This window comes from Rhodamnia argentea, chromosome 5, assembly GCF_020921035.1.
Source record: "Rhodamnia argentea isolate NSW1041297 chromosome 5, ASM2092103v1, whole genome shotgun sequence".
Classification (NCBI taxonomy): domain Eukaryota; kingdom Viridiplantae; phylum Streptophyta; class Magnoliopsida; order Myrtales; family Myrtaceae; genus Rhodamnia; species Rhodamnia argentea.
In genome coordinates this window covers 6127515-6140639 of record NC_063154.1, presented here as the reverse complement: position 1 = coordinate 6140639, position 13125 = coordinate 6127515, and the positions used below count along the sequence as shown (strand labels likewise).

General features: G+C 41.3%; 1 protein-coding gene across 1 annotated transcript; it reads right to left on the bottom strand.

Moving 5' to 3' along the window:
• Window positions 1-1560: 1560 nt before the first annotated feature.
• Window positions 1561-3979, bottom strand: LOC115754592 (transcription factor MYB106-like). Its single transcript, XM_030693665.2, has 4 exons — window positions 3692-3979; window positions 3432-3561; window positions 2583-2953; window positions 1561-2271 (listed from the first exon to the last, which is right to left on the bottom strand). Exons 1-4 carry the CDS (start codon window positions 3822-3824, stop codon window positions 1706-1708), a joined length of 1200 nt encoding a protein of 399 aa, XP_030549525.1. The 5' UTR covers window positions 3825-3979; the 3' UTR covers window positions 1561-1705.
• Between the last annotated feature and the right edge of the window lie 9146 nt (window positions 3980-13125).

Genomic DNA, 13125 nt, shown 5'->3' with positions numbered 1-13125 from the left:
TTTTTTTTCATGTTCTGAAAGTTCTGGCCTGTCGCATTTACGTCGACGACGTCGTTTGACTCTGTGGGTCTAGTTGTGACGAAGGCTAGCCTAGGACGCCCTGTCGGCCACAGAAGGAAGGGTACGATAACTCTCGATTTGAAAGTGATGCATGCGACGAAAGCGATCAATGAAGCCATCAGAGAGCGGTGACAGTCACGAGTACGGCGGATTTATGCGCCTCACCTGTTTCCTTCCAGCTCCAGCCCTTCTCTACTCTAGCTATAAACCGACCACAGATAGTAACCCGGGGGTGGCCGCTTCTCGACGCTATCTACGCAATGGCCGGAAATGCCGAAGTGGATTGTAGGCCCGTTTCTCAACTCCTGATTGATGGATTGAGTTGTTATATAAGTCAGATATATTCAGTTAATAGATCGTAAATGGACTTAGAATTGTATAACCCTAAAAAAAAATATGAGTGTTAAATAAGTTCACAACTTAATCACCCCTATTTGATCTCGTACTGACTCGATCCGCACTCTTACATTAGTTTAAATATAAATTTTCCTAAATTGGATTAAATATTTAAGTATATTAGTAATTTAGGTCAGATTGAGTTACTAAATTTGTATAGTATAATGAGTTAAATATGTCAATTTGGGTCGGATCATTTTATATTCGATCTGACCAACCAATTTGACAGGTCCAGCAAAGACGCGGTTTGAGCACGATGCGGAGCAAGAGGGTTTGTGTGGGGCCGGATTCGAGCCGACTTCATGTTGATCCGTGTCTGGCAACAACCAACTTCTGCCTCCTCTGGTTTTTCCTTTTGTTGCTATGAGTTTAGTTCTGTATTTGCTTTCTAGGAAAAACAAAAGATATCATTATAGTGGTGAAATAAAGGAAATTAATGTTGAATTTTGATTTCTCCATCCTATTAATCAATATTTGCAACAGCATCGTTAATTAAGTATGATGTTCACACGAGAAATGGAAAATAACCTTAGCACGCGCTGTGCGCGCATGAGAATTAGTCTTACCCAAGTAACTAAATACGCGTTTAGTATGTTTTATTAAGGTCGATTTTTTTGCTATAGTAGAATCGGTCAATCTTACCACTTATCATTCCAAATAAAGAGACGAAATTTGCAACCAATCTTCAATTTCACTTTCCTAATGATGAAATGACTTGACTAATGTTTGTTAACATTTTTGCTTCTCCTTTGCCCGGCAATAATAGGGTGCCAACTGTCAGCAATCACGTCAATCACGATGTCGGATTCTTGCTTTTGCGACTTCATTTTCTGATTTTTTTTTTCACTTTTTGCTTAATGATTTAATCTAATAATGTGTTTAGTAATAAGTTCATCTATCATCAAATTCAGAGCTTGAGCAGCAATTGTTTTCAAAGTGAAACTCGTAAAAAGAAAACATCTAATCTTTTCAAGCTGCGTTGGTATTACCATTAATCAATTTTTTTCCTAAGGATTGCACGTGAAGACAATGTTGCGGTAACTCAGAAATGAAAAATTTAGAACATTAGCGAGCAAATAACAACTTATTTATCGGGAGAGGCAGTGTCTAAAAGCGCTAAGGTTAATTCGAAGGATCTCTTATTCTTAAGCCCTTCGTTTCATGCAGACATGATGGCACTACAATCCTACTAAATCTTCCACACCCACCATTGACTCCGACCACCATCTCTCTCTCTCTGCCTTTCTTTCTAGAAAACTGGCGAACCAGCTGGTGAGGCACTGACCAAATTAAGAATGCTGTCCCAATAATTCTTGTTCTCTTCGAACTCGCCGCCGCAGCTGGTGTTCGCGCTATTGTTAGTGCTGTTATTAGGGTTTTCATGACAAGCCACGGACGAGGTTTGGTCGGTGCAGCCGTAGCCGAAGATCTCCGAGAGGCCGTCCATCACGAGCGCGATCGACGCGACGTCGCTCTGACCGGCCCTGAACGAGTCTTCGACTTCCACCCACGCGCCGTCGCCGCCCTCTTTCGAGAAGGTGGGCGGCAAGCCGCGGAGCCCCGGCGATGTCGGGTCTGCTTTCTCCATGCATTCGCGCCCGCTGTAGTTGGTGTTGTTGCCGCTGCTGCTGTTGCTCCCGCCGTCTTGTTTGAAGATCTGGCGCTCGCCAGAGATCATCATTGATTTTCTGGCCGTCTCGAGCGCTCCCGATGGAGCTTGGTTGAATCTCACGGCGGATTTCGGCATTGGGCTGTCCAAGAAGTTCAGGGTGGACGTCGGCGACTCGAGATCGTCGAGTTGGAAGGTCACGTTGTCTGTGGAAGTGCGAGTGGTTGTGAGCAGTACATATATGATATATCCCCTCATTGAATAATCTTGAAAAGACGTCCCTTTTATGAGCGTACATTACTTAAGGAGGAGAAAAAAACAAAAGTTCTGCAGGCAAGTTTGTTCTAAGAAAAATACTGTTTTTTGAACACTGAGGAAGTCCAGTTAGAAAAAAAGATTGGGAATGCTAGAAGTCGCCTAAGAAAAGTTTTGTAAGGTAGTTCGTCGATGTTATCATACACAAGTCTGAAACTTTCTTGAGCATGTGATAGGAACCAACTTGTGAAACCATCTTTACCTGAGGACTTGGTCCATGCGCTTTGCCAAACATTTAGTATGTCGAGACATGGCGGCGGCGGGGGCGCCATGGCTTTTTGAGCCACGACCAAGGAGCCGGGCTGGTTGTTACTGTGGCAGCTAGGGTTGGAGGCGAGCTTGGACTCCCGGACCAACCTGGCCTCCGCCTCCAGCCGAGCACTCTCCCACTGAGCCATGTGGCTGATGTTCGCCGTGTCCTTGGCGTGGCCGGAGCCGAAGGCATCGTTCCTGGGCTTGTGAGTCACGGGGTCGATCCCCATCTTCGCCAGCCTCTTCTTCAGATGCGTGTTCCAGTAGTTCTTGATCTCGTTGTCCGTGCGTTTGGGCAAGTGAGTCGCTATCGCCGACCATCTGGGACGACAAAGGATTTTTCAAAGCATCAACTCTACCGTTTGCATATTAAAAAGTTTAAGTCCTGAGCACATTTTGAATCTCTTATGAGTGAACATTACATTCATTGCAAAGGACGGGGAAATTATCAAAGACCTATCAAAGGTGGAGATTTTTTCACCCGCCGTGCCGAGAAAGTAGAGACATCGGATCACCATCGTGCTCCCTATTTGTCCCATCACGTCACTAAGTACAGGTGTGGAAATAATGAGCCTTCCTTTGAACACTCAAACTTACAACCCCCCAAAAAAACTAAATAAGTAAATAAAAAATAAATCCCTGGAATTTTCACATGTGCGCGAACATGATGCAAGACCACTATCGGCAAAAAAATAAAAATAAAAAGAAAGACATATCCTACGATCGCCAAGAGAACAAAAGAGACATACTATGCTGTCGTCATATGTTTCCTATGTACATACTAATGGGGAAAAATCACCTGTTCCCGAGAAGAGCATGGAGTTGAATGATGGTCTGCTCTTCCTGAAGACTAAACTTTCCTCTCTTAATATCTGGTCTCAGGTAATTTGTCCACCTCAGCCTGCAACTCTTCCCACATCTTTGAAGATCTAAAAGCAAAACCACAAGAGAAAACGTTCAGTATAATTAACTAACACTCAACTCTATATGCGGGGGGGAGGAAAGGATAATAAGCACGTGGCTATTTAGTCATTAGGGTTTCTCGTTTAAGAGACTCGCCGGCTTTTGCGGGCAAGGCGCGCCAGCTCCCGTGGCCGTGTTGCTCGATGTAAGCCACCAGCTTCTGGTCCTCTTCCGGCGTCCATGGCCCTTTCTTCAACCCTATCTTCTCGCAGCACGGGGATCGGCCCATCTCTTTCTCAAGAACCACCCCGAAAATCTAATATAATGATAGTGAAGAAAGAAACGTCTCTCTCTCTCTGTCTCTCCTTCCCTCTCTTGTGGGATGTCAGTGTACCGGAGAGAGAGGGAGGGAGGGAGAGAGTATGAAGATGACAAGGAAGAGTTTGAATCGAGAGCGGTGTGTGTCTATAGAGAGAGAGAGAGAGAGAGAGAGGTCTGCATGCGAGGTTGATAAGATTTACAGGAATTTATAGATGGCCAAAGGATGAGCACAAATTAATGGTGGCAAAGCGCTCGTTTTGACCGTTATGCCCTCCGATTTCCCGGACCGTCCTGCCTCATGAACGTGAAAAAATCGACATTTTACAGTGGGGGGGTGGGGGGCGAGCAGCGGAATCGCAGGTCGCATTTCACTAAGATTGGTAGAGTAGATATGGAGATCAGTAAGAATTTAGTTAACGACCAGGAGGACTTGAATGTGGTCATAAAACCTTGTACTGTTCTCGAGCTTCGAATACTCCAAAATAGGAATTACTTGGTTAGGATTTGATCTCTTAGAGAGAGAGAGAGAGAGAGAGAAGGACCCTTTTGGAGAAATTTACAGAAGGGGGGGAGGAACTGAACAGCTATGCCCGGTCCGCTTCTTGATTCGCATTATACAAGCTTTATTGCTAAAAAAGCTTTTTGGTAATAGTAAAAAAAACTCAAATGGGTGGCGTTCCATGGAAGAGAGGACCCATTAGACGGAGATGGAACTGATGTCTCTCTGCCTTCCAATATGGGGAGTAAATTGACACCGTTCAGTATTGGCCTGATGATTTTATTGCATGCACGGACGCCTTGCAAAAACCGAAAATCAACAATATTCATTATCTTTTTCCTTAGGATTAATATTATGGAAAACTCCAATCTGGTACACATGACAAATTTACTCCAACCTATTTTTTTTTACCACGAAAAACCTCAAACTGGTACACCTGTGATAAATTTACTCAAAAATATTTTTTTGACTACTAAAAACCCTAAACTAATACTTTTGTGGAAAATTTACCCTAAATTAATTTTTTTTTTATCAAGAAAAATCTCAAGCCGGTACACCTGTGAGAAATTTACCTTTCGTTAAATTGGATTAATGTCGCAAAAAATCCCAAATTGATAAACACGTGACAAACATAGGGTAAACATCTCGAACTTGTACACCAATAAACTGCCACATGCCATCCAACTTAGCAATTTGACAGTTAGATTTAACGAAAACTAACGGAGGGTAAATTTGTCACTCGTGTACCAATTTGGGGTAAATTTATCACAAATGTACAAGTTTAGGATTTTTGGTGGTCAAAAAAATAATTTGGGGTAAATTTGTCATAGATGTACCAGTTTGGGATTTTTCGTAGTATTAACCATTTTCCTTAATACTTAAGGGTCGGAAAAAATATGAGATGTTTTTGACAATTATTTTTCAGAAAGTCATTTTCCGGAAGAATGACAATACTTTTCAGTGTTCGACAGAAACATGAAAATGACCCGAAAAGTATTTTTTTTATTAGGCGGTATGGAAAATCAATTGATTTTCCTCCATACTCTTCCTTTTTATTATTTTTTGTTGTTTTAAAAAAATTAAAATTTTTATTGTATTTTGTTTTTTCTCTTTTCTTTTTCTTTTCTTTTTTTTCTTTTCCCCTCTTCTTTAGGCGGTCGCCGGCCATGGACGAACTCATGCCTCGCCTATGACCGGTTGCCAGCCATCGCCATGGTCGGCAACCAGGAGAGGAAGAAAGAAAATAAAATAAAATATAAAATATAAAAGCATAAAAACATAAGAAAAAAACTCGGAAATAAAAAGAAAGAAAAGAAAAGAAAAATAAAAAATAATTAAAAAAAAGGAATGTAAAGGAGTTGAGGGAGCAAAGATGAGGAAAATCATTTTGCTCACTTTTGAAGGTGTTTTTTTTTTTATAGGTTGAAAATATTTTCCTTGACTCGTTTATTTTTTGAGAACTAAGAGCCGAAAAATTCAAAAAATATTTTCCTGAAAGTTATTTTCCGCGAAATGAACGGAGCCTTAGAGAACATTTCAATAAGTGCAGTTGCAGACTCCATATATAGATGGCATTCCCTCAATACATGGTGATATAGGATGGTCTCCACTTTCAAAAGTGCAAAGACCTGGCTGGATACGATATAACATTCTAAATAGCCTAAATGCTTCTCTTCTTTATGAAAATCTCTCTGTAAATTATCAAATCTCTCTCCCTGATGCTACGCTGCCGCATGCGCGCAACACATTCGAGTCACAACCTCATTGTTCAGACTCAAGGTCGCTATCCCATCGCCTTTGCCCTAGGACTCAAGGCCGGGTACGGTCGCTATCTCGAATCAAGTCCCGATCGAGGCCAGGGGATCAATTCGAGGCCTAGTTTCCCATGGCTGTCTCAAGCTTCGTTCCTGAAGCTTGCCGGACTCGCTTGATCTCTATTCCCCCACCCTATCGATCCCATACTGGTCGATATCAAACTCGCGGCTTGCTCAAGCTGTCATGGCTGTGACCAACGAGCTCAATGAGAGAGAGAGAGAGAGAGGGTGGGTCAAAGTTTTAAAGTACACAAATCACAATACATGGGAGTGCGAAAAAACTGTCGGAAGTCATCAAAATGAGTAAACGAGTGTTCTTGGAGACTGACGCCGCCAAAAGAATCCGAGCGTTTGGCCGTTTCTTTGAAAAGGAAATCCAAGATAAAAAGAAAGCTTCTTTATGATCATTCGATGCACGAGTCCAGACGCTCATCCTCTTCACTAATCATTAGTTGAAATCCAAGATAGGAAAGGTTTCTCTGGTCATCATCTCAAGGTTATCGACATCAAATGGCGATGCTCTCCAACCACCAACCCTACCTCATTCAAAAAAAAAAAAAAACAATCTTTGAATACGCTGGAGGAAAACGACAACTGAGTAATAACTAAAGAACCGTACGACATTCAAAAAAAAGGAGAGGGGTGCACAGTAAAAATTTATGAAGGCCAGTGAAAAAGCTCCTGGTTCTGAGTAATCACTAAATTCATTGTACTACCCAGTATCCGACTCGTTATAAATCATAACATCATTAGCACATGGACCCTTCTTAATCGCGGCCAGAAGACGATGCCGTCTGCTGTGGTGGTACCATAAAGGAAAAACGAAAAAACCCTAACCCCCGCAGGTGTCTAGTGCCAACCTTGTTACATACGAATCGATGGTTAGCAGACGGCTATATGGGGGGGGGGTTACTATTGTGGTTCATAACATACGTACATGCCATTTTGTTTACTTAAAAGAACTTTCCCTCGCACGCCGACTCATAAAACGAATCATATAAACACTAAATTCATGTAGGATGAATGACGCTAACTAAATTGTCATGTCATCGATTTATAGCTAAAATTAGTATGAATGACAATATTAGCAAATCGTTCAAAAATTTATGATTAAATTGACATAATTGAAAGGTTTAGAACTATACTGGCCACCGCGTAATGGGTTTATGACTTTTTTTTACACTTAATTATCCCGTTAATCATGGTCACAAGGACATTGTTTGCTATAGCCGTACTATGAAAAAAAAAAAAAGGAGGAGGAGGGGAGGGGGGGGAATCACACAAGTGTATAGTATCACCTTGTCACATATAGTCATGCAGATTGAATATTCAACAACTTGGCCTTTTCTTGTACCACCTTGTTGCATGTAGGTGCGTAGCTCACTTAAAGACCTTCCCTCGTTGGTTGACTTATAAGCCAAATCATAAATTTTAGGGCAGAAGTGATGCATGTGCATACATGTTTGAAAGAGTCGACGATGCATACTGCAAGTGAGGTGTCATGCTCGAAAGGACTATTCAGATACTTAAGATACGCGAGTAAGGAAGAAAAGGTTTGGAAGTGAAAAATAAAAAATAAAAAACGTAGAGAGACACTTGAGCTTGAGTGCCCTAGGTTCTCCCAACTTTTCCACAAAATTACAAGTTCTTCCAAATTGAGGATCATATGAAATGGGTTAAATAAAGGAGAAAATTTCAAATAAGAGCCTAAAGCGTCCTCATTATCTCAAAAGAGTGTTCAGAATGAATATTGGTTCAAATAAGAGCCCGAAGTGGTCATAACAATTTCAAATAAGGGTCCGATCTCGTTAGTCGGATAAATATTCCGGCTGGTCAAAGACATTTTACTCCAAAAAAAATTTTGATTTATATATTATTTCTCATTTCTTTTTTTTTCTTTGCCATCGACCCTCGTTGGCCACTGAATGATGGTCAACAAGCTCTCCACGGTCGCTGGCAAGGGTCACTACCCTCGCCTAGGCCCTCACCAGCCGTGGGGTTAGGAATGCGACCCTCCCCTAGCCCTCTCCGAGTATCATGGGTGTCCAGCCATCATCCGAGACCAGCCACAGACAACAAGGGAAGACAAAACATAAAAAGGAAAAAATAATCATAAAAAATAAAGGATGATAATGCCTAGGTAGAATATTTGGTTGGCCGGCGAGGCTAGAACTTCTCTGAGATTAATATGGCCACTGCAATCCATTTTGAACCCTCTTTTGAGAAAGCGATAATACTTCAAATCCGTATTTGAAATTTTCAGTAAACAAACGAACGTTAAATTAAGTATCTATGGTGTCGACGATATCATGTGATCTATGAGATTTGAGAGGTAATCTATGAGCAGTGCCTATTCACCATAGATGAAGTTCAAGGTCATGAAAAAAAAAAGGATAAAAAGAAATTCAGTGATGAAAAATGTATAAAATAATAAATGCCGTTCTCTTTAATTTTCGAGGATTTCAGTTGTTATTCATGCCCTCAACCGCCACTCCCACCATCCCCCCACTAAAAGGAAAAGTAAGGCAATGTGAAGGATAGGTTAATTTGGTAAGCTATGAACTGAATGGAGTTGGGTAGAGAAACTAGAAATCACTTCACCAAGAAGCTCAGGCCTGACTTCAATGGCCATAACAAGGAATTAATCAGGCCACTGCCCGCATTCACATCACAGCAACCTCCAACGGAAGTAGATGGCCTATTTTGATTGCTGATTAAAATCCCTTTAAAGAGGGATTTACATCTGCCTCTTTACCTGTAACTTACATGAATGTAGGAAAGTTCAACTAGAAGATTTTAATATCTTGCCGCGTCTGTCGACCACACGGTCTTGGCTCATTGCCGCCTTCATGTGAGAAGAAATCCTAAATGCGGGAGCTTGATTCGCGTAGTGGCCACCACCGGCTAAATAGGTTGTCGATTGATTATGCGCGGGCCTTAATAATGTGACATGCCTAGATTAACTTGCTCGGAATACCGTCGGCTTTGGTTCGTCAAGTGCTATTTTTAATCTAGCTTTTCATCGCCCGAGTCACATGGTTTTATCCTTTAAACGTATAAGTGGGCAATTTCCCAGGAGGTCACCATCATAGGAGTGCTATTATTTGAGAACACATAACATTGGAGTTCCAAGGCTAAGCGTTTTTGTTATGCCAAATACGCCTATTTTGATTCAATTCCAATTTCACACACACACACACGTCCAAGGAATGATGTCCTCACATTCAGCGTGTAATTCGGTTCACTTCTGTCCACATTCACCATCCTAGAGCTCCTTGTCCAGGCCTTCTGACCACTGCCAACACTTCCCACCCTTGTACCAGGTCGTTACAAGTAACCCTTAATCCAGGACACCTGAGGCCATCAAACTCGCAAACTTGCAACCTTCATATCTTAGTTTGGGACTTGTGAGAGAGAGAGAGAGAGGTATGCACAGAGGCCAAGGGGGAGGTCAAGAGAGTGAGGGCTAACGAATGTAGCCAATACTGACGGGCAGGGAAAATTGTCCAAAAGCCCTAAACTTATTGTAATTTTACCAATTTAATTACAATCCTTTAAATTATGGCGATTAAGTAATAAACATTTTCACCATTTTGTCAATTGAGTCCATATGGCCAACTGTGACTAGAAACCATTGATATGGACGCCTGTTTGTTCTTTTCTTTTTCCTTTTTTTCTCTTTCTTATGTTTTCCCTTTTTTTTCTCCCGTGGCAAACGATGGCTCATCGACACTCACCGACCATAGTAAAGGAAAAGGAAAAAAGGGAAAGAGATAAGAAGAAATAAAGGAATAATAAGAAAAAATATTTAAAAAAATATTAAAATACTATAAAAAGAATTCTTTACATTAACGTTGACCGTGACAAGTTGGACGGCCAGCATCCACATCAACGGTTTCCAGTCAAAATTATCTGGATGGACTCGATTGATAAAATGTGAAAATACTTATGACTCAATTGGCACTATTATAAGATTTAGAACTGAATTAACAAAAATGTAATAGGTTAAGGGCTTTTATGATAATTTTCCCTCGAAGTATAACTTGCATGAACAACCTAGGTCCCTCTAGATTCTTGCTAATACACTACTAGTAAGCACCAACGCTTCAAAATATGACAAACACCCCCCATGTTCCTCACGTTGAGGTTTTTCTTCCTTTTCCTCCACATCGATCACCGCCCCGACAGATGCTGTTCCAAGGAGACAGGAAAAGGGCCTTTCAAGGTCCTTGATGGCTCCTTTCATTTTGTGCCGTTTCTTCTGAGGAAGGAAAGCGGAGAACGAACTCATTTAAGCGTCCCTGCGTACTCCAACGTGCTTTTTGACAGCTGACCGGTCTTAAATCTCCCTCCACCCTGCCATGGAAATTAAACTCATGCACCACGTTTTAGCTGAGGGCAGTAAATTTGATCTTTAACTGCTAATGGTCCTGTACTGTCTCGCGGAGAAGCATCTTTTTTTACGACCGCATAAGAGAGGCCCTCGTAGGTCGTGATGTCTTTTTCCTCTTTTTCAACGGCACTCGGTTAAGTTGTTCGATTTCTTTATTGATTAACGAGATCGGGACTCGATCGGCTCGGGGAATTAATTTGGCGTCGTCGCTTCAATCTAAGAGATGGATGACCTGTTAGCCGGTATAAAACAGTTTCGCCCTCCTCCTTCCTTGGCCGCAACACGAATGGTCGCGGTCATCTAAGCCTAAGGTTGCCGTCGCCGACGCGACCTCGGAACCGTGCTTCGGGTCCTGTGGGCCTTGGCGAGACGGGCACAGCGTGCTGTAGTGCCATGATCAGATTTTTGCTTTTGAGGGTTGCAGTTCTAAGAGGGGAAAATTGTCAACAAAAAAAAAAAATTTAAACATGTTGCATTTATGCCGATCTAGTCTTAAACTTTTCAATTTTATTAATTGAATTTTAAACATTTTCACGTCTTATCAATTGAGGCCACCTGGCCAATTCTGGCCCGAAATCCCTAACATGGACTCCGGTCATCCTACGTGGTACGTCATGCGCTTATTGTGGATAATTCCTACTAATATTTTAATTTTATCGACTTGTTTATGCTTTATTTTCCTTTTTTTTTTCTTTTCTTCTTTCCTGTGCCGGCGAGGGCCTTCGCGGCTGCATTGGTAACGATGGTCTTGGGCGAGGGCTTCACATCCCCGTTGGATCATCAAAAAAAAAAAAAAGGGCAAAGAAATTTTTTTTTAAAATATTATTAAAAATTATCCACGTCAACGCCGAATATGCCACGTAAGATGACCGGCGACTACCTCACGATCTTGACCAAAATTGGCCGGATGGACTCAATGATGTGAAAAGGCTAAGACTTTGTTTGCAAAAATAAAAGGTTTAAAACTGAATTGATAAATGTGCAATAGATTCAGGACTTTTTGAACGGTTTTCTATGCGTTGCCACAACAATCAAACTGTTAAGAGCGACTTTCTCATCTTTGATGGCTTCCCGCCTGTCTTCTTAAAAGAAAAGCAAATCCATGCGAAACCTTACATCGATCCGCAACGCGGTATCCCAATGTAATACAGGACAGATATCGATCGACCGTTCACGATGCTAAAAACTGATCGAAGTGGGTCCATTTTTTTTTTTTTTTGCCGGGGGACGTATAGGCAATAGAACATTATGTCAGAACGCCACATGAGAGGCTTCATTTTTTTCCCCCCTCTGCCGTCCCCCTCCTAACGGGAAGTACCATTGGAAGTCGATGCAAAGTCTCCCCGGGTGGTTGCATGTTTCCCCCTTTAGTGCCCTTTGGCAAAGGGAACGAAAGGGGAAAAGCCTGTCTGCTTACTTCTCGTTAGGAGAGGAGAGGAGTCTTTTAAGTTCGGACCTACTGACAAAGACGAGGATGATGAGTAATCAATGTACAGTACCGCTGTTCGGTCGCCTGCCTTACAAGCGAAAGTCGATCTCTGCACGAGACCGTTGGGTGGGTTTGCAGAAACCCTAGGTTTACATTCCCATTATATCAGCAAAACACAAAAGCTAACGAACGTATCCCGAGTTTTTTTTTTGTTTTTGAAGTACCGGAAGCACTCAGTGGCGATGGAACGCCATAAAGAGGTACGCGCATCTTGTCGTGGAAATGTACTTATGACATATTGATCTTGTTTCGACCCAAAAGGAAAGGAAAAAAAGCAAAGAGAGAGAGAGAGAGGTGTAGATCTTGTTTTCCAAGGAGAAGTTACTCAAGTTCAAGGTTTGAGTAATCAAAGAGTAATGTGCAATTACGAGATATGATTTTTCTCTTTCTTTACGACCCTCGACTTTGCGGATAATTTCCTTTCATTTCTCAGTTTAAACTTGAAGAAAATTTTAAATAAGGGCCTAAACTGCTTTCATTTTCTTTTTTTCCTTAAATATAGGTCCGAAATGAATCTTATTTCAAATAAGAACCTAAAGTGCGCTTGTTGTTTCAAATAGGGGCCTGGCCAATGGTATTTTCATCATTTATATTTTATGAATTTTTTTCTTATATTTTCTTTTTTTCTGAATTGTTCAAAAAGTTTTTAACCTATTGTATGGCGATCAATTCAATTTTAAAATTTTCAATTTTGCCAATTTCGTTGTATGTTGCACGATCTACATTGATGTGGACTATTTTGCATTTTCTAAAAAATATATATTTTATCTTTTTCCTTTTCTTTTCTTTTCTTCCTTTTCCATTCTTTAATTTTCTTTTTTTTCCTCCTTATCGGCCGACAGGGTAGCTGGGGCCCCCGGTGATGATGACGACCTTCACCGGCTAGGAACAAAGGGAAGATAAATAAAAGAGAAGAAAATAAGAGAAAGAAAGAAAACGGAAAAAAGGAAAGGATTTTAAAAAAAATTAAAAATTGCAAAAACAGTCCATGTTAGTGTCGATCGTGCCACGTAAGATGGCCGGCGTGCACGTTAGGAATTTCTAACCAAAATTGGACTGAAGGACTACATTGTC